Raw genomic sequence first — 23,355 nt, forward strand, 5'->3', positions numbered from 1 at the left:
TCTGTTGTACTCAGAGAAGGCGGAGGGCAAGATGGATGGAGGAGAATATGAACGGAGATGTTCACATGCAGTATTTTTCCAATGGTCGGATTATTTTTGTTGACGAATAATCTTGCACGTTTTTTATTTATTTTTTCCTCTTGCGTTCCTTTCGCTTGAATCATTTGCCTCTCGTTTTTCCACGGACAGTGTAATTTTAGGAGGAATGTTTTCTTTTATTCTCGTTTTTTCTTTCTTTGCAAGTCGACCTTAACTTTAACCTGTGAGGTGTTAAAAGATGCATTTTTCAGTTCATGTGCATTTTACCTGCTCTTTGATAATATTCCAGATGCAATTTTTAATGTGGCTATCGTTTTTCTTTTGATTTTTTTTTTCATTACATGAAACCCCAAGTACTCAATATGAATTTTAATTGAAAAGTTTTTGGCCTTTCCAACTTTATGAAGCATCTCATCCCCCGTGAACTGTTTGTTCATGGATTTTCAGGTCACATATAATTTATTACAGAAATATTCAGATTTAAATCTTGACACATCCTATAACCACAGGCTGGAAAAAGAGAAAAAGACAATGTTCCGATAATTTGTTTTTATTTTTAAAAGAATCTACATAATTGAAAATCGTCTATGCAATCCCAAATATGTACAATATATTTTCTGTATATACAATCTCAAGTTCTGGAAACGCTACACCATTGTAAGATAGTACAAAAAATTGTGCACTCATCAGACAAAATATTGTGGGGGAAAAAGGAAGGGCGATTAGCCATAAACAGAACTTACAGTGAAGTAGCGCAAAAAACAGCGCTACATTCATACATTATCACAGTAAATATAGTCGAAGTAGGTTTACCAATTACTGCCAAGTCGCTTCAGAAAAATGTTCATAGTGTATTCTTCGTGTAAGGTCACAAATGGAAGCTTTGCCTATATGCATAGATATGTGAGACTGCATACCGTTAATTTATCACTCTTGGATATGCACAGTTCATTCACAGTCATGCGATATGTAACGATGGGTAAGCGTGTCTGATCTGTCTTTCAGTGTACGTCTTTCTCTCAGTCTTCGAGAATTCATCACATAGAAAAATGCCTTTGTATCAAAAGAGACAGCTTCCCACACACGCGCACACAAAAAAATCTTTCGTTACCACAGCAGTTCACCATGAAGGCACTTGGACGTGGTAAAAGTATTGACAGAAAATAGCAAGAATCACTTGAAACAGTTACGGGCCAAATTATAATGATTTATTTTAACTGCCAAAGGTTTGACAAAAACTTATTATATCACTTTTTATCACTCTTCTTCCTCCAGCACCACCACCTCTATAACGGCCCTTCCCTATCTGTTGTCAAAGAAACGGAACGATGGGGAAGCAGCCGTGGCAGCAGCAGCAGCTGCTGGGGCAAGAGACCGTGTCAGATTCTCAATCTTCAGAATGGAGGATGTTTCGGGCAAAGGGCCAGTGTCCTTCAGGGGTGAGTTTCCCACCGAGCGACCACTGTTGTTCAGCTTTGGGGAATTTTGAGGCTTCATAGTAACAGTGTTGCCCTTAGTACTGGTAGTCGTGGCAGTTGTTACAGTCGTCTTGCTCACGTTATTGTTATTTCGCACCTCAGACTGGTGCCTCAAGAGAGATGGATTTGGAATTTGGCGAACTGATGCATTTGCTTGCGACTTGGCCACGGCAATACGGTTTGCAGATATAGGGCGTTTTGTAATAGATACTGTGTTGGTACTAGAAGATGCAATCTTCACCAAACCAGGCACATTTTTACCTGATGATGGGACAGTGGGATTATTTGACACTGAAGTAGCTGGTGTATTTGGTAGTTTGGTAATGGTAACTTCAGGTGTTGGAGGAGATATTGTTGGAGCACTATTATCATCAATGGTGGTGACTTTTGTTGGTGCAGACTTCGTCAACTTGCTACTGCTCCCTGATAGTGGTGAAGTGGTAGAAATAGTGTTGCTACGGCCATTGGTTAGCGGAGTCTGTGGGGCAGCTTTTGAAGTTGGTGAAAGATCAATGGGGGCTGGATCATTGGTCTTGGCTTGAGTTTCTGCAGCCTGAACCATAGCCAAGTTAAATTCACGCAAACATGCTGCAGTCTGACTCAGTGTTATGAGATTTCTCATGGCTACATCTCCACCGTAAGCAGTTGCCATGTATGCAGCAGCTAATGCCGGTGCAACTAGTCCACCACTTGGATACACAATAGCATTTTGTGTTGATGGATATGGCTGCTGAACACTAACCTGGGGTGTTGAATTTGTATTGGTAGTAACAGTATTTGTAAGAGATGTAGTATTTACTGTTCTTTGCTGGTGAAGCTGACGATTTGCCAAATTCTGCGCAATGCTTAATATAGTTGAACTACCGCCATTTCCTTTCTTGCGTCCTGGAGACTTTGGAGTTGCTTTACCATTTGGAGATAATTTCATTGTTACTTTGGCATCACTACTAGCAACTTTGGCATCAGAACTGTTTGTCAATTTAGTTTCACAACTATTAACTGCATTTGTATTGACTGCTTTGTTTACTACGCCAGGCTTACCACAACTAACAACTTTGGCTCCAGTATTACTTCCAGCTGCTATGGAGCCATTGGTGTTCATGGATGGCATTTCCTTAGAAGTTGTGCTTGATACAGAAACCATCTTTCCTTCTGCTGTAGTTGGAACAGCTGACTGCTTGGAAGTGATTTGTAAATTTCCTTGGCTATTGGCTTTAGAATATACAAGACTAGATTTGGATTGCCCAGACTGGGGTGTAGAACTCTGAGTAGGAGCTGGACTAGCAGGTGCTTGTGATGTTGCCGGACTTAGAGGTGGCTGGAATGAAGGGCTTGGTGGTGCTTGAGCAGCTGGACTTGGTGGTGTTTGAGAAGCTGGGCTTGGCGGTGCTTGAGAAGCAGGGCTAGGAGGTGCCCTATGAGGAGCTGGACTTTGAGCAGCTCTGTGAGGAGCTGGGCTTGGTGGAGCCCGATGTGGAGCTGGGCTTGGTGGAGCCCGATGTGGAGCTGGGCTTGGTGGAGCCCGATGTGGAGCTGGGCTTGGTGGAGCCCGATGTGGAGCTGGGCTTGGTGGAGCCCGATGTGGAGCTGGGACTTGGTGGTGCTCGGTGTGGAGCTGGGCTTGGTGGTGCTCGGTGTGGAGCTGGGCTAGGTGGGGCTCGGTGTGGAGCTGGGCTTGGTGGGGCTCGGTGTGGAGCTGGACTTGGTGGGGCTCGGTGTGGAGCTGGGCTTGGTGGAGCTCGGTGTGGAGCTGGGCTTGAGGATGGCCTTTGAGGTGCTGGACTCTGAGGCGCTCGGTGTGGTGCTGGGCTAGCTGGTACCCTGTGAGGTGCAGGAGGAGGTGGCCGGCATGAATTATTTGAAAGAGCCCTGTGAAGTGCGGGGCTAGAAGTGGCACTGTTAGGAGATGGACTTGTCTGTGACCGTTGGGCTTGTCCAAAAGGCATTCTATTGGGTGTTGTAGCTGGACTTCGTTGAGATGCTGTGGTTGCAGGAGTTTTTAGTGTCACAGATGTAGGATTTGGTGCTCTTACAGGTGATGGAGTTGCTAGTATTCGAGATCCTTGGTTCATCTTGGGCTGTGATGAAAGTGGTGTAGTACTAATTGAAGTAGATGTGCTCAGCTGAGAGAGTTGTGAAAGTGAGACTGATACTGATGGCGAAGAGACTGTTCCTTGATTTGACAAAGAAGCCCTCACAGTTGACTGGCTGGGAACTGGACTTTTCACCATATTTCCAGATACTTTGTTGTTACTACCACCCCCTGTACTGTTCTCAGAACGAGACCCCACAGCTGGTGAGGTATTTTTTGAAGTAGGCTGAACAGCAGACATAACTGGGGTTTGTTGAGGTTTTGAAACCTGATTTCCTTGAAGACGTGGATTTTGAACTGTTGGTGACTTCTGAGCCTTGGAAACAACAGAAGATTGAGAAACTGGAGGACCAGACTGTTGAGTATTGGGTAATCCAAGTTTTTGACTTCCCTCCGTAACTGTTTTAGCTTCTGTGCTTAATGGCTGAGATTGCTTAATGGTTGGAGCATTAGAAACCTGAATTGTATTTGTAGTAACAGTAGTTGCTGGATTTGGTTGTGACATTACTGTAACACTGGTAGATTGCTGAGGCATTGAAATACTTGAACTTGGTGTCTGTAAGTTCACAGCACTCATATTACTTGTAGATACTGCCAATTTCTTACTTGGGTTTTCACTTGTTTCAACAACCTTTGGCACATCATTTAATCTCTTTATTGCTACTTTAGGATTTCCAACTTTTGAACCACTGATATTACTTAATCTATTCTGAACATTCAAACTGGCTGTCACAACTGGGGTTGTTCTGTTTACTGCCCCTTGGGCCTTGTTTACAACTTTACTTGGCGCAACTGGTCTGATAGCTCTGATATCCCCAGTCCTTGGACCACCAGTCTTCATCGCTGCAATTCTTGATGCATTTGGAGGACGTCCTAAGCGAGGTTTAGTAGGAATTATTGGCTGCATTATTGGCTGGCTGATGGTAGAATCAGCAAGACCGTTTATTGTGGGTTTTGATACACCTGTTACGGGAAGAGGAGCAACAGGAACAAACTTAGTGCTAACTGTATTGGTGGTAGTAGTATTGCTTGTAAAAGTAACTCCAACATTGGATGTGAGAGTAACAACTGGGGTTGTCATCTGGACAGTAACAGCAACTGCCTCAACAGCAGCAACTGTTGATATGTTTTCTGTGGATGTGTAAGCTTTTGTTGGAACAGCCAAACGTGGGGTTGCATTAGCTGGTGTTGTTTTTGTATATGCCGGTCGGCGAATACTTGGAAGAGGGGTTGGTAACCGAGCAATACCGCTGTTAAGTATAGTGCTCGGTAGACTAGGGATATTTATGGCCATATGAGAAGAAACTATGCCAATACTTGAAGTACATGGTGTACTGGTAGTAGTTGTGATAGCAATTGCAACACTTATCTGATTGGTTTCAGAAGCAACAGTCTTTTCATCTACTGAGCAATCGGCTTCCTCAGGTACTCCTATCTTGCTCGATTCCACTGTATCTTGATCTCTTCCAGGGACTGGATGAACCTGAGAATGAGCAAGCTGATGTGCAGGTTGCTCTTGTAACAGAGATGGCTGCGAAGTCTTTTGGATTTTTGGAGGTGGAGCTTCTGGGTCTGTGGCCGCATTAGTGCACAAACCATTTGGCCTCGCCCTCTTCCGTGTCTGAGGGACAGTCGAGACGGTATACATTAATCGAAGGGGAGCGTCTTCCGTCCACTTGTACATATATACCACATCCAGAAGTGTCAGCTCACCTACTAAGCAATCGCCACCATGCATGATGTCAACCTGAAGGAGAAAATTTTTTTTCATGAATAAGATGATTTATGTGATCTATATAAAGTAATAATATAAAATTACTTGCAAGAAGATGAAAATTGAATTTCGAAAAACCCTACTCACCTTGTGTGTTTGTGGAGTCAGACTATACTTTAGTCTAATGAACTTTTCTAGATGCGATATTTGCACAGCAGCTGGACACTTCAGGTAGCGCTTGTGAATTACCTACAAAGAAGATATCTGACATTAGTTGAATGCCCTGCCCTCGTGCAACATGATGAGCAGTAGTGATGTTTCAACACACCAACAAAAAGTCAGTGAGATATGACTTTTAAAAAAATAACCTTAAAAATCACCTTCGCTGGCATTTTCTCCTCTTCTTTCTCCTCTTCCTTCTTCCCTTCATCTTTCTTCACTCCTGATCCCTCTTTGTCATCCTCTGAAACCTTTGCCTTCTCTTGCTGACCATTACTGATCTTCAGCGGTTTCAGTCCGTGAAGATGAGAATAAGACGTATTTGTCGGGGCAGAAGGGAGGTACTCGAGCGAAAGGGAGATCTGATCGTCAACGTGGAAGAAGTGACGCCTCTCTCGCAGAGACTGCTCAGTCTTATCTCCACCTAAAGAATTGAAAGAGCAAGATTTGAGTAACTGAATTTCTCTCCTAATAAGCTAAACATTGCGTTCCTTGATGGAAAAGGTCTTTAACTAATATTTTTGAGAAATTTCTCTCAAGAGCAACTTTGAGGAGTTTACAAAATTGTTGTTACAAGTCAAAAAAACAAATCGATATCCAATGAAGGAAGAAAAATGGAACTGTCGAGTTGGAAAAAAGATGCTCATAATTATTTACATTTGATTAGTCATTACCTAACTAGATAACTAATCAACAGAGTAAATAATTGATTCTTCCCAAACGATATGAAAATAACCAATAGTGAAAGAATAACCAACAGTGAAATACTTTAAGCTATGTAGTTACTTTGTCCCAAAGGATTAAGAATGTCACCTCTACAATCAGTCCAGTCAAAATTCATGAAAGACTGTTCAAATAGAAAAGTGAACTAAACAGCTCATTTACCAACCTGCTTCTGGATGTTCTTTGTAGAATCGTAAGCGCCGGTTCATCTCTGAATGAAACAAGTCTGGCACCAGCTTGAACACTACATCTTGAAGTGTTCTATCCTCTCTCAAGGACAAAAGTGGCTTTGTCTTGTGTACCTACGTATACATTGAAAAAAAAAAATGAAAATTAACTAACAGGTTTAACAAACAATTACGGGGAATGCAAGTCACCTTGTTTTCAGTTTTAAATGATTCAACAGAATTGGAAGGGGCCTTTCTTCCACTGCAACTAACCTGCACATCACAAATTGGGCAGAACGACGACGTCTGAAGGTACCTGACGATGCAGGTCTTACAGAAAGTATGGAGACACTCAATTATTGTCGTGGCATCCACGAAGTAACCAGAGCACAGAACGCACACCAGGTGAGCGTTCAGTTCCGTCAGCTTGACCCTTCTTAAAGGACCCATCTTGGATGTCACACCACACTAAGATTATCTGGACAGACGAAAGTCAGCTTTCCTAATTCCTAGTGGTGGCCAAGGTGGCCTAACCACACACTCCCCGAAGAAACACGACCCCGATGTGCTTCTTGAAGGTCGCCCATGTACTTGAAACACCTAGAAAGAGAGAGAGGGAGGAGGGATTGATTATTAATATCCAGATTGTTCAAGGAGTTTTACGTCGTGCATGTTTTCAAAAGCTGAAGCATACCGAAAAGCAATTTTATACCTTGGCTGGTTGTACTATAGACTAATTTCCCCCTGCCCCGTGGGCACTCACCCTCACCTAAGGTCATCTACCTACTTGCCAAGAAACGCGACAGTCATAAGTTCTTGCCAAAATAAAATTTCAAATCACTTGTATAGGAAGTGACTCTCGAAAAATAAGGATTAAAAAATGCACTTAGCACAAGTTTTACGTCAATTTTATTTAAAAACAATAGTCCATACAGTATAAAGATAATATTTAAAGTTTCGCAAGCACACACACTTATACGCTAAGCATATCTGACAGATACTAACACTAAATAATCGGCCATGTTTTCTACATAAAGAAGAAATAATGAAGGGGGAAGAATACCTTTAAGACATCAGACAGCGGACGAGAGACTTAGAAATCGAGTCAGAAATTGATAAAAATAAACGAAAATAAGCGGCACAGGAAGGAGAGACGAAATTTCAATGTTCATCTCGTTCAATTGTGGAGACAGCTTTCGCCTATTGATCTACGGCCTTGCCTGGCCGACGACTTTAGCTGTTCAGGCCTCAACAACAGGTGTGGGATGAGGTAGGGGAGAGGTAAGTGTGGGGGAGGTTCGCAGAAATGAGGGAGGGTAGGGAGAGGCAGAGAGAGTGGGCCTAAGAAACAAGGTCGCCATGTTAATAATATTACTTTATCATTATTAACCAAGAGACAGTTCATCAGAGGGAGACCGGGAAACAGAGGTAAGATGGAATCGGGGTCAGCACCGTCGTGACCTCCGACCTCGGGAGAAGAAATGAATGGCAAGCCGTTGTGGTAAACCACCCCCTGAACCTGAACTTTCTCCTCATTTTAATAGAGGCCCATACTTACAGGGGAATGAGCTCATTTAGGCAGAACTTTCTCAGTTGTGTTTGTTTGTTTGTTTGTTTTTACTTGATGGTAGTCCCGGCATAAGAATTAATTCAGTTTTTTCACTTAATAGTATTCCCGACATAAGAATTAATTCAGTTTTTTTTACTTAATAGTATTCCAGACATAGGAATTAAATAATTTTTTTTACTTAATAGTACTCCAGAAATAATAATTAAACCATTTTTTACTTAATAGTATTCCAGACATAATTAAATCAGTGTTCTACTTAATATTATTCCAGACATAATTAAATCAGCATTTCGTGACAAATCTAGTTTAAGGGGTAAATCAGTGTTTTACTTAACGGTATTCCAGACATAAGAATTAAATCACCCTTTCGTGACAAATGCTTTTTTTTTTTTTTTTTTGTGAGATATGGAAGACATATGGATTAAATCAGTGCTTTACTCAATAGTATATATTCCAGACAAGAATTAAATCAGCCTTTCTTTCGTGACAAATCTGTTTTAAGGGGGGAAAATATGGAATCCTGTCATGAATGGAGGAAGAGTGGTTAAATATAAAACCATGAAATTTTTGGGTTAAATATGAAAAAATTATGATTTCAAGTTAAAAGTGGTCAGTTCACTATCCTGGCTTAATTCGAAATACGAGCCTGCTTCATTACGTACAGCGGAGAGAGAGAGAGAAAAACGATGAAGGACCTGTTATGGGATTATCATAAAAGAGAATATTAAACAAACGAACATATACAACAACAGAAATCAGCTGTTCAAGAATGGTACACATCTTCGTTGCTTTCCTCAACACTTATTACAACACATCCGGGGGTCATCACGCTGACATTCAAATCTTTCCCACATACCAAGATTAAGAAGATAATGACCAGCATTTCTACTCGTTTATAAAACGACTACATATGGTTACGGGCCTTATTATGACCCGCTGACCATACCAGCAAAATGATATGTTAAGAGTTTCTTTTTTAACTTCACATTATAAGTTAGTTGGCGGAACTTAACTTCAAATTGTCAGTCAGTTAGTTGGTAAAGCTTTAGCTTCGTCATATTGTAAGTAACTTGGCAGAGCTTTAACTTCTAAATACAAGGTAGTTGGCAGAACTTTAAGTTAGTTGGCAGAGCTTTAACTTCACATTATTTGTTAGCCTATAAAGAGAGCTTTGACTTCCCACTGAAAGTTAGTAGGGCTTTAACTTCAAATTAAAGTTGGTTGGGCATCGCTTCAACTTCACATTATAAGTTAGTTTGCAGAGCTTTAACTTAACACTGTAAATTAGGTGGTAGAGCTTCAACTGCACATTATCAATTGGTTGGCAGAGCTTTAAATTCACATTGCAAGTTAGTTGGCAGAGCATTAACATATGAGATGGCAAAGCTCTAACTTCACATTATAAGTTACATTGCAGAGCTTTAAATTTACATTACAAGTTAGTACTTAGGCAGAGCAATAATTAGAAGAGTCAACTTTCAAGACAGCGAGAGAAACCCAAAAGGCCAGAGAGAGAGAGAGAGAGAGAGATAAGGAACGCAAAACAACAGGTGTAACACGACGGGGATGTCGATACAAAGGATACCGAGATGGTATCCAAATTTTGAGGAATGTCATAGTGACACTGTTAGGTATTTCTAAATGGACTGAACTCTGAATTTTTTTTTTTTTTTTTTTTTTTTGCTTCCTTTAAATAATTTAAGACTGGATATACGAGAGAGAGAAAGGGGGGTGGGGGATATTCAAACTGAACGCTGTGTAGCCGATCAGAATCACAGCTCGAAAGATGAAGACAAAACGATATTTGCCCCCCCCCCCCCCCCCCCCCCCCCCCCCCCCCCCCCCAGTGGAATAATATTAACCCATCAAACAAACCGCTATGCCATTAAATATTCGACAGAAACCAACTCGTAAGATAAAAGTCACAAACAACATTTTTTTTTTCAAATAACGGCGACACCTCTGCACATACAAACCCTCCCTTCCCCCCTCCACAATGTGCATATTCACTCTTGACACATTACGCATATAAGCAAGCCGGCAATGCATCTGTCTATCCCGCATCAGCTGATTGAGATGGAGGGAGGAGGTGGAGGCGTGGTCGTCCCCAGACTGTTTCCCTGCCACACCCCCCTCCCCACAAGATCCCGAGTAGGCGAACCTACGCACCAGCAGCAGCAGCGCTTTACACACGGGCTGGGGACGACCCTGAGGAGAGAGGGCCTTTAGCTGTTGTTGCGTGGTGGTGGTGGTGGTGGTGTCCGCACCCTTCATTGATACATCGTCACAGAAAGAGAGCGCAACTTTAAAAAACCAAACGGAACGTTTTGGTTATTAGCCGGGAGATAAAGAGGATTGATTCATTCGGGCCAACGTCGTGTATTTTCGTGCGGCAGACCCAGGGCGCAGCGAGTAACGTGAGACTTCCTTTTGATTTTTTTTCCCTCTCGCTCTCTTAAACCCACTGATTATATTTCTCATAAGCCCACGTGTTTGTGTTGGACCTAAAGCCAACCGTATTTAAACTGGAATTAAACTCCTTGAAAATGCCACTTTCCAGGTGAGAAAAGCATCACTAGACAATTCTACAGAATAAGTATGCAGCGTACGTTTCAATTTTCGCTGGCTGGTCAGAATGGCTTTTAATTTAAAAATAATTTACCATAAGTAAAGGTACAACTTGCATGTAAACTTCTAGAGGCTCTCCCTAAAAAATAAAAGTAACATATGAGGCCCATCCTAGAAATACTCTAAAGTAAAAGTAACAATACTATTATAAGATAATCCTTTCTTTATAGAAAAGTGTTTGTACTTACATTATCCACGTCTCTAAAGCTCTCAGTCTCTTACAAAATTATTTACAGTAAGATTGATCAAGAGAAAAAAAATTGAAATATGTGACAAAGGAAGAAGGCTAAAGCCATGCATCATACACCAGGAAAGAAAAATGCAAATAAAAGGTCAATTTTGATCCACTATGAGCTGGTGTCATGGAACAAGGCACAAGAGAGCAGCGACATAGCCATCCTACGGGTTTAGGCACCTGCTTGAGACCACACCACCAACCACCACAAGGCATCATGACATCTCTAATAAATGCCTAACTGGCCACTTTAAGTCCTCGACCACAACGCTATTATGGACTTCATACAATTAACTATACTATGGCCCCTTATTCAACGGCGGTATATGCTACGGCCAGATAGAAGACTAGGGTTAGAAACGTCTTGCCGTATATTGAAAAAAAAAAAAAATGTTCTTTTGCTAGCGGGGAATAATTTTGCGAGAGATAAAGAGCCTTTCAAACCTCCTTCCTGTCGATTTCCCTTTCGGCGCCGAATCCAGTCCTAGTGCTACTTTAGTCAAATACATTTCTCAAATGGAGAACGAATTATTTTTTTATGTATATATTGAAAGAAGGAGGGGTTGGCAAATTCGTCAAGAACATCTCGGGGCTGTGTAAGAAGAAAAAGAAAATTACGAGAAAGAACTCTTATTCCTTAATCTAACATCACACGCTTTTCATTACGCCTCATTCTGTCCTTCCAAGCAGCAAGTCTTCTCCCTCCTCTATTTCCCTTTTCGTTTTCTGATTTTCGGGGAACCAGGTTCTGTATGATCTGAGACACCGAACGAATCTCACGTTACGGAATACTCAAACAAAAGATAAATAAAGTCATATCATCCGACATGCAGTATGCAATGGTACGCAATAAAAAAAAAAAAAGTATGGGTCCAAGAAGACTTCACCTATAACTTTTAAATCGTACATTACACCTTCGTTTGTTCAGCAGGTGCATTTCATACTCACGATACTTTCTTCAAGATCTACTGGCCAAGAGAGAAGTTGCCACCAGTTAGAATAAGCAAGTCTTTTTAAAAGCATCGTAAAACTTTAAAGGCACCGGGTAAAATTAGGAAATTATGCTCGTGCGCATTCTTGAGAGAGAGAGAGATTTTGCATCATGAAAATCTTGACACCCTTGTTAGAATAAGCAGGTTTTTACCAGCACCACAAAAAATTAACCAAAAATATTAGAACAACATAAACAACGCTTTTAAAGAGAAAGGTCACTACTTCAAGACTGATTTCTCTATTTAAGAATTAACTATTTTTTTTTTTTTTTTGTCTGCACCGTAAAAATATCACTATCACTAATATATATTTGTACATAATGAGACCAAAAAACTTATGATTAATATTATATACACCATTAAATAAACCGATTAATGATATATACATCATTCAATAAACCTTATTTCAAAAGTCCACTTTTTTATATAATAGTAAATATCTTCACAAAAATACACCAGAGAGTCTGGTTACGGTACTTGTCAGCACTTAGTGAAGTTACCACTGAATTATTTAGACCCAGATTCAGCAGCCAGTACTGGACTAGTCCTTCAGATTCAAGGATAAAAGAGACTCGTTCAAGGTCATGTTCCAAATGCCCTCGACTGAATAGCAGTGAACATGTTTAACTACTATCATTAGAATAAATATTCGTTAGTTTTTGTAAATATATGTCTAATTGTCTAAACAGATATGTGAATCCTTAGTAGTGTATTTGTTCAAACATGTGCATGCAAGATTATGACGCCAAAAATGCTTGCCTACCCATCACTCAATGCCCTTGTGTACCCCTGCTTCTAATTAAACACAGTGCACTACAAGCGGATCTATTCCTTTACCCAGCCACAGAGGCAACGGGAAATACAAAGCCACTCAAGACTTCAGTTTTCCATAGGAAATCATTCATTCTGAATGTATTCCACAGAGCAAAACACGAATACATTAATAAACACACCCACCTCCTCCAGAATGTAATTAAACCCAGACTACCACTAAAAAAGGATATATTTCTTTACCATACCACAGAGGCAACGGGAAACACAAAGTGACTCAAGACTTCAATTCTCTATAGGAAACCATAAAAAAAAACATTTAATCTGAGCATATTTCCACAAAGAAAAATGCAAATTCCCTAATGAGACATAAACATATTTACCCCTCCAGAATGTACTATAATTTAACCTAGACTACTTTACTACTACAAGCGGGATATACTTCTTTACCATACCACAGAGGCAACGGGAAACACAGAGAGCCACTCAAGACTTCAATTCTCTATAGGAAAACATTCAATCTGAGTGCATTTCCACAAAGAAGAACACGAATACATTAACGAGACTTCCACACCCGCTTCCTCCTGGATGACACACTTTCATCTCTGAAACAAAAGTACTACGACCTCAACGCTCCGATGCCAAGAGCTTTTAATCAATCAAGCAACCAATTAATCCTCGCAAACCCCCTAAACAAAAGAGGGCGAGGGATCCAGCCATTTAATCCCACTTTATTAACGGAGGCAACACTTTTTCTCAAAATGTAAACATCGGATGGTGGATGGAGACCGCGGTTCAAGGACTTGGAAATTACGCGTCGCGTTGCCATTATGCATTTTTAAGATTAAGAAAGGCCTTTCTTTCATTCTTTTTTTTTTGTTGGGGGGAGAGGGGGAACGAACAGATCTCTTATCACTATGCATTCCTTGCTATTAGGGTTTGGGGTCTTTCCATACAATGTAATTATTTCATTTTATTTGAATGAATGACCTGTACTGCTAAAACAAGAAAACAGGGAAAACTATACACACACACACACACACACCACATATATATATATATATATATATATATATATATATATATATATATATGTATATATATATGCGCTTGTGTAATGATTTTAACGGGTCCCTTTCACTGATAAGTCTTGCTAAAAGCAAAGAAAATTCTATATATTGAGAAATAACGGCACAACAAAAACCAGCTACACAATATAAAAGGTAATCTCAAGTACCACCAGAGCCAGTAATCATCTGCAGACAGTACTTCAGAAGAAGAAGAAAAAAGTAAACTACCGTAGCGACGATGACATACAGCTACAAGTCAAACGAACGAACTGCTTGCTTCTTTGCAATGTAAAGGGCTAGAGTACCTAGCAACTGGCTCGCGAAGTCCGCGCTCGCTACGAAGGCTTTATCTCCAGCTTGCATCAAGCAGAGCAGCCAAGCACGAGTAAAGTCGAAAGCATGCGATCGTGGGAAAGCGAGGGTGAGTGGTAAAAATGTATAAATACCTCTCTCTCTCTCTCTCTCTCTCTCTCTCTCTCTCTCTCTCTCTCTCTCTGAGGTGGAGTAGGAGGAATGGGTATATTAAAACAGATTAATCAGATAAACAGTAATTCTGAGACTGGCCGGTAGGAGGAAAGATTTCGCCTTGAATTGCCGCTGCACAATTTTATCGTAATTTTTTTTACATGAATCTGTATATTGCTAATTACTCTAATTATTAAGCCTGTCATTATTTAATGTGTAGGCTCGAAAGTATGTGCCAGTAGATTCTAAACAATAACACCACAATATTTTAAGGCTAATTCGTGTCTATAAAGCAGGGTGCTTCCAAAATGTATAAAAAAAACTGAAAAATCTAAAACAACACGGTACGTAAAAATAAAAATAATAAATAATAATACTAGGGCATTAAGAAAACAGAAATCATAAGCTCTACTCAATGAAAATAGAGTTAACAATCTTCCCCCCCCCCATAAAGGGAAGGAGGTCAACACCTCACATCGATAGGAAATGCATTTATCGATAGCAATCTTTGGAGACGAAGATTTCAATCTCCCCTTTTGCCCCCGTTTTCGTTCTCTCCTGCTTTCATCTTTCGCATATTCTTCCTCCATTACATTTTTTATTATTTTTCTAGACCTCTCTCTCTCTCTGTTTATCTACTTACTATTTTTCCCACAATTTTCTACTTGCTCTCAATTTTTCCTCATCTTAAAAACTTTTCTTTTTCCCCTACACCCTCGTAAGACAAAAATGTCCAACAGCCCCCCCCCCCCTTCTTTTCTCCCCAGTCGCTCTTCTTTCCCTTTTTCCCCCAAAACAATTTCCCTCCCTTCTTCCATTTCCCCCCATTTCCTCAATTATCTCCCTATTTTCTTCTTGCTCTCAATGTTTCCTCATCTTAAAAGCTTTTCTTTTCTCTTGCACCCTCATAATACCAAAATGTCCAACAACCCCCCCCCCCTTTCTTTTCTCCCCAGTCGCTCTTCTTTCCCTTTCCCCAAAACAATTTCCCCTCCTTTCCTCCTCCCCACATTTCCCCAATTTTCTCCCTATTTCCTGGTGCTCGGCAGAAGAGAAGTCGACACGAAGACGACGCCTCCGGTGACAGCAACAACGCGAGAACCGGAGGGAATGAACGGCATTCGCGCGCGCGCGCGCGCGGGAGCGTGATCAAACGAGAGAGAGAGAGAGAGAAAAACGAACTACACACACAAACACACACACAAACAGTGAGAGCCGAACCCGAGAGAGAGAGGAGAATGGGGCTGTAAAGGGATGAAGATGATGATGGGGGGGGGGGGGGGGGGGGGGGGGGGGTGGGGGGGGGGGGGGGTGGGGGGGGGGGGGTTGGGGGGGGCGATGATGATGAGGGAAGCTGGTGATGATGAAGATGGCAAAGACACTGAGGTGAGGTGAGGAGGCCAACATACGGTAGCTTCAGTAGCAGTAGCAGCAGCAGTCAGTAACAGCAACAGCTAACGGAACTTCACCACCTCCTCCTCCTCCCCCGCTACAGACACTCAACACTTGCTGTTGCTGTTGGTACTGTTGATAGTTTTTTTTGTTTTTATTATTATTACTCTTGTACTTCCTATATCACGTTTTACTCCCCGGGTGGCCTAGGCTTGGGTAAGCCACTCTTGCCATGAAGCTGAAAATGTATTGGTGAAATAATACATGAATACATAAAGAAACACACACACCCACATATTTATATGTCTTTTACTGTCTTACAACAGTATAAAATGAAGATAAAATACCCATAAAACACTATTTGAACAACGTTGCAACCATATATTTCGAGCACTTCCTTCTGTGCTCTTGATCACTCGTAAAATATATATTTCACCAGTGATCAAGAACACAAAAGGAAGTGCTCGAAATATATGGTTGCAACGATGCTCAAATAGTGTTTTTGGGGTCTTTTATCTTCACACACACACACACACCACACATACACACACACACACACACACACACATATATATATATATATATATATATATATATATATATGGAAAAATGAAACTTTCTTATTAGTGTGTGTGTGTGTGTGTGTGTGTGTGTGTGTGTGTAATCTTGTAGCTGACTTAGAAAACGACGAAACCGGCATGGATTTGTAAGAAGCGTCTCGTTTTTCTGACATAATATAATGGTATATATACGAGAGAATATAAAACGAAAAGCCCGGGCTAAAAGATAATTAAAACACACCCAAGGCAGTCCTAACACACCACCACCCCCCCCCCCCCCCCCCCCCCCCCCCCCCCCCCCCCCCCCCCCCAATTTAAAAAGAAGGAAAAGTCCCATCTCAAAGTCAGTCCACATCGGAAATCACAGCAACAAAATGGAGAAGCAGCAGCAGGCAGTATACTACACTATACACCTCTCTCAGGCAGCAGCGCCGGGAGAAATTTCATTCCGTGACTTTCTCTAAATGACTCTGACCTCCAGTTACGCGTCGGCGACTTGCTCATGAAACATCACACCCGGCTCCCCCCACCCCCCAGCTTCTAACCCCCTCCCCCGCCTCAACAAAGTCAAGTCCATAGAATGAACTCTACCTTCTCGCTGCTCAGCACCTCACGAAGTGGTGGCATATCTCTCTCTCTCTCTCTCTCTCTCTCTCTCTCTCTCTCTCTCTCTCTCTCTCATTGTAAATTATGCAATATATATTAATATTATAAGGTGTGTGTGTGTGTGTGTGTAAATACGAGAAAAAACTCACTCAAACATGCAGTAAATCATCTTTATCCAGTAAAGGTTACTCTTCCCAAGAATGACAAATATTAATGCTCAACTCTACAACATACAAGTTTCGTGCAGCCCTGAAAACCCCACAAAGACAACCTTCAAGAAATTTTTATTCAACCTGACAGGAAGCCATCACTAAGACAGCTATAAAGGGCTGAAGCCTCTGAAAGGACAATAAAAAAATACACATGTAAATCAGTTAACTCTTGAACAACTACATTCGTTTACATTGTGGCATAATTGTTCCCCAAAAAAAGGTCCAAGACAAGGCCTTTCTCAAAATAAAGTCATCACTCGAACAACTACATATATTTATATTGTCTTAATTGTTCCCAAAAATAAGGTCCATGACAAGGCCTTTCTCAAAATAAAGTCGGATTGATAATATAATATGAACCGTCTATCGTCCACTCACCACAAAAACAGCTGGTCAGTTACGCCGAAATTATACAAGAAAATGAGAACCTTTCATCTGACAGTCAAAAGGGAAACCGCCTGGTAGCCCGAAAGGGGACCCTCCTAAAAATAATTCGGGATGACGGCCATTTAATGAATCATCATCATCACCAAGAGGGCCTCTTTGAAAGACTTGTCCATGACTCGTGCAGTTGGAACTGCATTATTCCATGCGACGATGCAAGCATTTCTACCCAGATAATATTCTCCTTGCATTTTAATACGTTTTTATCTAATATTCTCCTTGCATTTTAATGCGTTTTTATCTATATTATTTTTTCTCTTCTTTCTATATTTCCCTCTACCACCTCCTCTTACTCCTTCTTAATAAACACCATATTCTTTGGAAGCTTGAATTTCAAGTCAGTGGTCCCCGTGGCCTTGTTCCATATGAATAGGGTTCATCTTGTGAATAGTAATAATAATCTCGGTAATCTCCACATGCCCTTCACTAGCTCTCCTGCATATGGACTAAATGTAAAATACTTTTACAGTCTTACTAAATTCCTATGCGAGTGAACCTGTTATTTGATGCATTCTATTCACCAGACTTCAAAGTCTAGTGGTGCTTTGTTAATCAAATCACACCATGTGTATTCTGAAATCTAACGTTAATGTTACTCTGAAAACACCATCATTTGCGTATTCGGGGCTTGTTATCGTTACTCTAAAAACACCACAATCAGTGTATTCTGAATTTGTTATTGTTACTCTAATATGAATCATTTATGCCTCCTCCAGACACTACTTCGTATAAATTCTATGAGAAGGGCAAACATCCAAGGTCTTAAACATTCCCTTGTGGCACCCCACTACTATTTACGCCAAATAAACAATTCGCATGACAAGACTCCATCAACATTAACTTGCCTTCATGAATAACTTCAATTAGCTTTCCATATTCAACAGCAATGCCACTGAGACGAAGGACCTCTCTATGTTAGCTTTCCATATTCAACAGGAATACCATCGACACGAAAGACCTTTCTTATGTTGGTCTGTACACATTCTTAAATGAATAATGATGATTATTTAAGAAACCCTGATAAAAATAATCAATTTTCTTAACCTCAAGCATAGGCTGTTCTATGAACAAACGCCCTAGCTGGCATAAAGCCAGCTTAAATCTCAAATAACAACAACTGCATAGACAATTAATCCTCACACTACGTACATACAGGCAGTATTGTAGCTGGTTAACGACGAGGAATATCATAGTGAAACGTGTCAGTTTGCTCTCATTCACGAGTCAAAATTACTACAAAATAAACATTTCCTACTCTGTCTGTAAAACACATAATTTTTAGGCAAATGCACAAGCTAAGCTATTTAAATCTTCGTAATCAACTCACAATTTAGACCATCCAGTTCGAAAGTCAATTTCAACGTAAATCCTCGGCTTATAAATCATCATATGGAGATTGTGGGTTACATATTTACACCAAAAATTAAACGTCACTCTTCCACCTCCAAAACCTCTATTTTTTTTAAACAAAAGATAAAGAGAAAGGAAAAAAGATCTGGTCTAAACACCAACTTCAGTTGTTTAAAGCCCCCTTTAAACCCCCTCCCCACAAAAACAAAAAAGACCAATGAACTGGACGAACAGATGAGGCGGCTATGGACTTTCCCAGCCTACGTCATCACATCAATAATTCTTTGGCACCAAGACTCGCTACTCCCCCTTCTTCTTTTCCCTCAGAAAAGGCGTTGCGGGGGCGAGAAGTAGTAATCCTCAAAAAATCACTAGAGCTACACCAAAAAAAGAAAAAATTCTTGTGGCTGTGACTAGCCATGTTTATTGCCATTTATGAGTGTCGAGTATAATGTTAAAGGAAAGAACCAACAATAAAGGAACAATATTGAACACTACTATAGCTTTTTTTTTTTTTACCATTAATACATTTCTTTTGTGTTAGGATTTCTGATGAAAATAAAGCTTGGGGGAAAAAATGATCCTCCCTGTTCATTGGTCCACCCCCTCAAAACAAAGAAACAAAAAAAAAAAAACCCACTCACGAAAAAAAATAATATTTTTTCAAACAACATAAACATCTACTGTATCACTTCAGCCAGGGTCAAAGATTCACTTGCGTCGACTAAGGGGACAGAAGACAAGCAAGGTGACATGAAGTTTCTTATGTGCGAATAGAGACTTATTTGTCGGCAATTCCAGCAGCGAATTTGTATATATATTCTTTCTTCAACTTTCTACCTTCTTGACTCGTGAAGCTTTGTTTTTGACACTTGGTGTAACATGAACCCAAACACGTGAATAGAAAAAAATCCCTCCTTATTGCAAGGTGTCAAAATCCCTCCAAGGTAGGTAGGTATACATAAATGTCACAACAGATGGAAAGAGAGAAGGAAATAATGCTCAAGCTTATCTTTATATATATATATATATATATATATATATATATATATATATATATAATTATAATATTATATATATATAATATATATAAAATATAACCTCCCACCTTAATATTCACTGTTACCATAACCTGCTTCTGATCCTAGCCATGCAGCCCGTTCCTATGTAAGTAAAATATCCCCAACAATCATTCCTCCTCCTCCTCCTCCTTCTTCTTCTTCCTGAACGCAACAGCAACAGCAGAGGTAAAAGACCCTGGAACGTTCCGGTGCGTATCAACAACGCCGATTATGATGACTAGCGGAAATTTTCTCCAGCTCTCCTGAGGCGAGAGAGAGAGAGAGAGAGAGCCCGTCCGTCCGTGGCTGTTCCGGTTCGCTCTTGACCTTCGTCTCTCGTGGTCTCTCCCTCGCCGTCCCGTTTTCAACCCCCAGGGGCGCTTCACGAAATAATCCAAGGGGCCCTTTACGACCGCAAGATGCACACAGCAATGTACGTGGCCGCGAGTTCGATTCTCGGGCATTCCATTGAGGTGTTAGAGATGTGTATTTCTGGTGATTGAAGTTCACTCTCGACGTGGTTCGGAAGTCACGTAAAGTCGTTGGTCCCGTTGCTGAATAACCACTGGTTCCATGCAACTTAAAAACACCATACAAACAAGCAAGGAAGATATAGATAGGTAGGTTAGAACCAGTCGGCAGGGAATAGTCACGGCGTTAGCTTTCACCTTTGAATATGACAACTTTGTACACGTACTAGATATTTTGATATTTACTTATCTATTATTTATATAAAGGCTCAATGCAAATGGCTACTTATTTATAAGAGACCAATGCAGATGCCAATGCGCATCTATGAATAACATGGAAAATAGCGAATAGTGCATTACTATTTCTACAACCGAGCATTTCGTTACGAGTTGAAAAGCAGCTGGTTTCTTCAATCTGAAAATTGAAGGATGTTTACCTTCCTGCAATAAAGACTGACAACGACCTACAGATTCTGATTGTCATGTAAAGGTGGTGGATACCCTTTGTACATAATGGTTAAAATGTATGCCAAGATAGCTCAAAATGAAATAGATGAAGAGAGTGTCGAAATGCAGATACAATGCCTCTCTCTCTCTCTCTCTCTCTCTCTCTCTCTCTCTCTCTCTCTCTCTCTCTCTCTCTCTCTCTCATGCCTGGAAAGCCCCGTAACAATGGAGGATTTTTTTTTCCTGTGAACCGTCTCACTCATCTCTCCCCCCCTCACCCCATTGAATGTTCGGGACGGTCAGAGCGACGAAAGGGAGTGAGTGAGAGAGAGTATGAGGGGAGAGTTAATAGGGGGTAATTAAAAAAACAAAAAAAGTGGAATTGGAAAGAAACGTAAGGGAAAAGGCATTTAGCGCAAAATAATGGAGGATGTGTTTGGATGGCCTATGGGAAAAGGGGAGGGGAGGAGAGTTTAAGAAAAAAAAGCGGAAGAGGAAATACCCGAGATAATTAGCAAAGAAAAAAAATTAGTAATGCATTATGTTGACAGGATAGAGATGCAAATGAAGAGGACGTAACAATACATGCAGTTCCAAAAAGGGGGGAGGGAAGAGGCTAGTACTCTCGAAAACAAAAACCTTAAAAAAAAGGAGGAAAAAATATATAAATATGCATCCGTAAAAAAAACTACAGTTCCCTGAAAGCCAGGATTAAAGAAAAAACTAGCCGTCATCTCTCCCCTTAAAAGAAAAAAATAGAAATAGATTAAAAAAAATGGCAAATAGGGATACTTTTTTTTTTTTTTGCGAGGTGAATTGAAACATCGTGTGTCCAGGTAAGAGAGACGACAGGAATGTCGTCGTAGGTGTGTGTGTGTGTGTGTGTGTGAGAGAGAGAGAGAGAGAGAGAGAGAGAGAGTCAAACGGTCATCAATATTACGAGAAATTTATACCAACGTACAAGATGAACCAACAATAATCAGCAACAGATCTTTAAACATAAGCCGCACACAGCAAAAGGACGAAATAGTAACATATAGGCGAGAAGATATGAAAAAAAAAAAAAAGGGAATAAAAACTGGTCCTTAATACGAACCAAGGTCCTTTCTTTGGACCTTGATACGAACCACGACCCTTTTTTTCCCAGGAAAGACGAGAACGGAAAGGGATTGGACGTGGGTAAGGTACGGACATCATGATGATGGTAATTTACAGTCGTTCTTTGAACGCCATTCAATGTCAAGCAAACTTCAAACGTTTACGAAACTAAATATGTAAATATATGTTGGATACTGCAATTATAATTCACTGGCAAATGCCTGCCTCCCAGTGTTCACTACATGAATGCAATCTATGCGCAAAAATATAAATAAATGGTTTTTTCAAACTTCTCCGTATGAAGTGCAATCCACATGTCAAGCACCTGCACGATACCCCCTATCATGCAATGCATGTAGAACAAGCATATCTCTCCTAAAACTATAAATGTATGCTATGCTATGCAATGCGAAGCTTCCGCGAGCTATACTTTTACAAGGATTTGGCTAAAACGCGCGCCGGTCAACTGTTTGTTTTTCAACAATAATATTAACAGGAACGACATCAAAAGCTGTGATGATGAAATCTAGCCTATCTGTTCAAAATGCTTCCTCTCGCCTCGTCTTGAACAGTATGTTATATAATCACATTATCCAAGCACTTTCACCTTTTACCGATCAAAAGAACTCATTTGGGATGACGAAAGCGCAAACTGTTTTGAATGAAATGGCCACTGATGTGAACGAGTATAAAATTCTTGAACTATACCCTATGTACCTAGTGCATCCCTGTGTTTCTAAATATACCCAAGAGATTTCTGTTAGAATGAACCACCCAAGCCCAGGACAAAAGAGTTGGATGGACCAAAGGTCAAAGCCCCCTGCCTTGAATAAAGGCACGTTGGCCACCAATCCGTTTTTATTCATTTGGTAAAACACATTTTACTAGTTTACGAATGTATTTGTATTATAGTCCACTCTTGACATATACTTTAAAGATCTTATGCAATGTGGGTTTAAATTTATGGTTTTCGTTTCATTATCTCGTTTTTAAAGTACTTTTCTGACTCCTGCTCAAACGAGAAGGACAAATCTCCCAATAATTATTGAATAACTGCTTTTGCTGGTACACTTTCCGACACTGCACAACATGAGCAAGCACTAGTTTTTACACTTTCAACTGTAATCAAAATTAACGTCTATCTGATACGCGTGATTAACATTTTATTTTCCTTTACATTAAATCCTTTCCTTTGTGGATTTTTTTTCTTTTTTGACACTAGCACGGTTGCCTCTTCCAGTATTCCACGTCATTATTCTCATTCGTTATACTTCATACGTGTACTACACAATAAATTCTCTTGATTTATCAGCTTTAAACCTATTCGTCACTACACTTTTTCTCCCTCCTTTTCAACATGTAATGGTAAGCATATTTCCTAATTTTCACGTTCCACTTATTCCCATGCGTACTATAACCGCATTTGTTTTTTTTTTAATTCACATTTTATACAAACTTGGTTTTCTTTATGTGCCTTTTCTTTGACTGTTGTATTTTTTTTTGGTTATGATGCACTAATTATTGCACAAATATTTATAGCTTTTTATTCACT

The 23,355-nt window shown here is 40.3% G+C and overlaps 1 protein-coding gene across 1 annotated transcript in view; it reads right to left on the reverse strand.

Annotated features, from left to right (window-relative positions):
• Positions 1–573: 573 nt before the first annotated feature.
• LOC135199663 (proline-rich protein 36-like) overlaps positions 574–23,355 on the reverse strand; it is a 35,675-nt gene continuing 12,893 nt past the window's right edge. Inside the window, 6 exon segments of the mRNA XM_064227823.1 lie at positions 574–3,109; positions 3,111–5,356; positions 5,471–5,572; positions 5,704–5,966; positions 6,432–6,567; positions 6,706–7,032. Coding sequence (XP_064083893.1) covers positions 1,342–3,109; positions 3,111–5,356; positions 5,471–5,572; positions 5,704–5,966; positions 6,432–6,567; positions 6,706–6,882 — 4,692 coding nt within the window. The 5' untranslated portion in view covers positions 6,883–7,032 and the 3' untranslated portion in view covers positions 574–1,341.

Source organism: Macrobrachium nipponense, chromosome 23 (assembly GCF_015104395.2).
Source record: "Macrobrachium nipponense isolate FS-2020 chromosome 23, ASM1510439v2, whole genome shotgun sequence".
NCBI lineage: Eukaryota > Metazoa > Arthropoda > Malacostraca > Decapoda > Palaemonidae > Macrobrachium > Macrobrachium nipponense.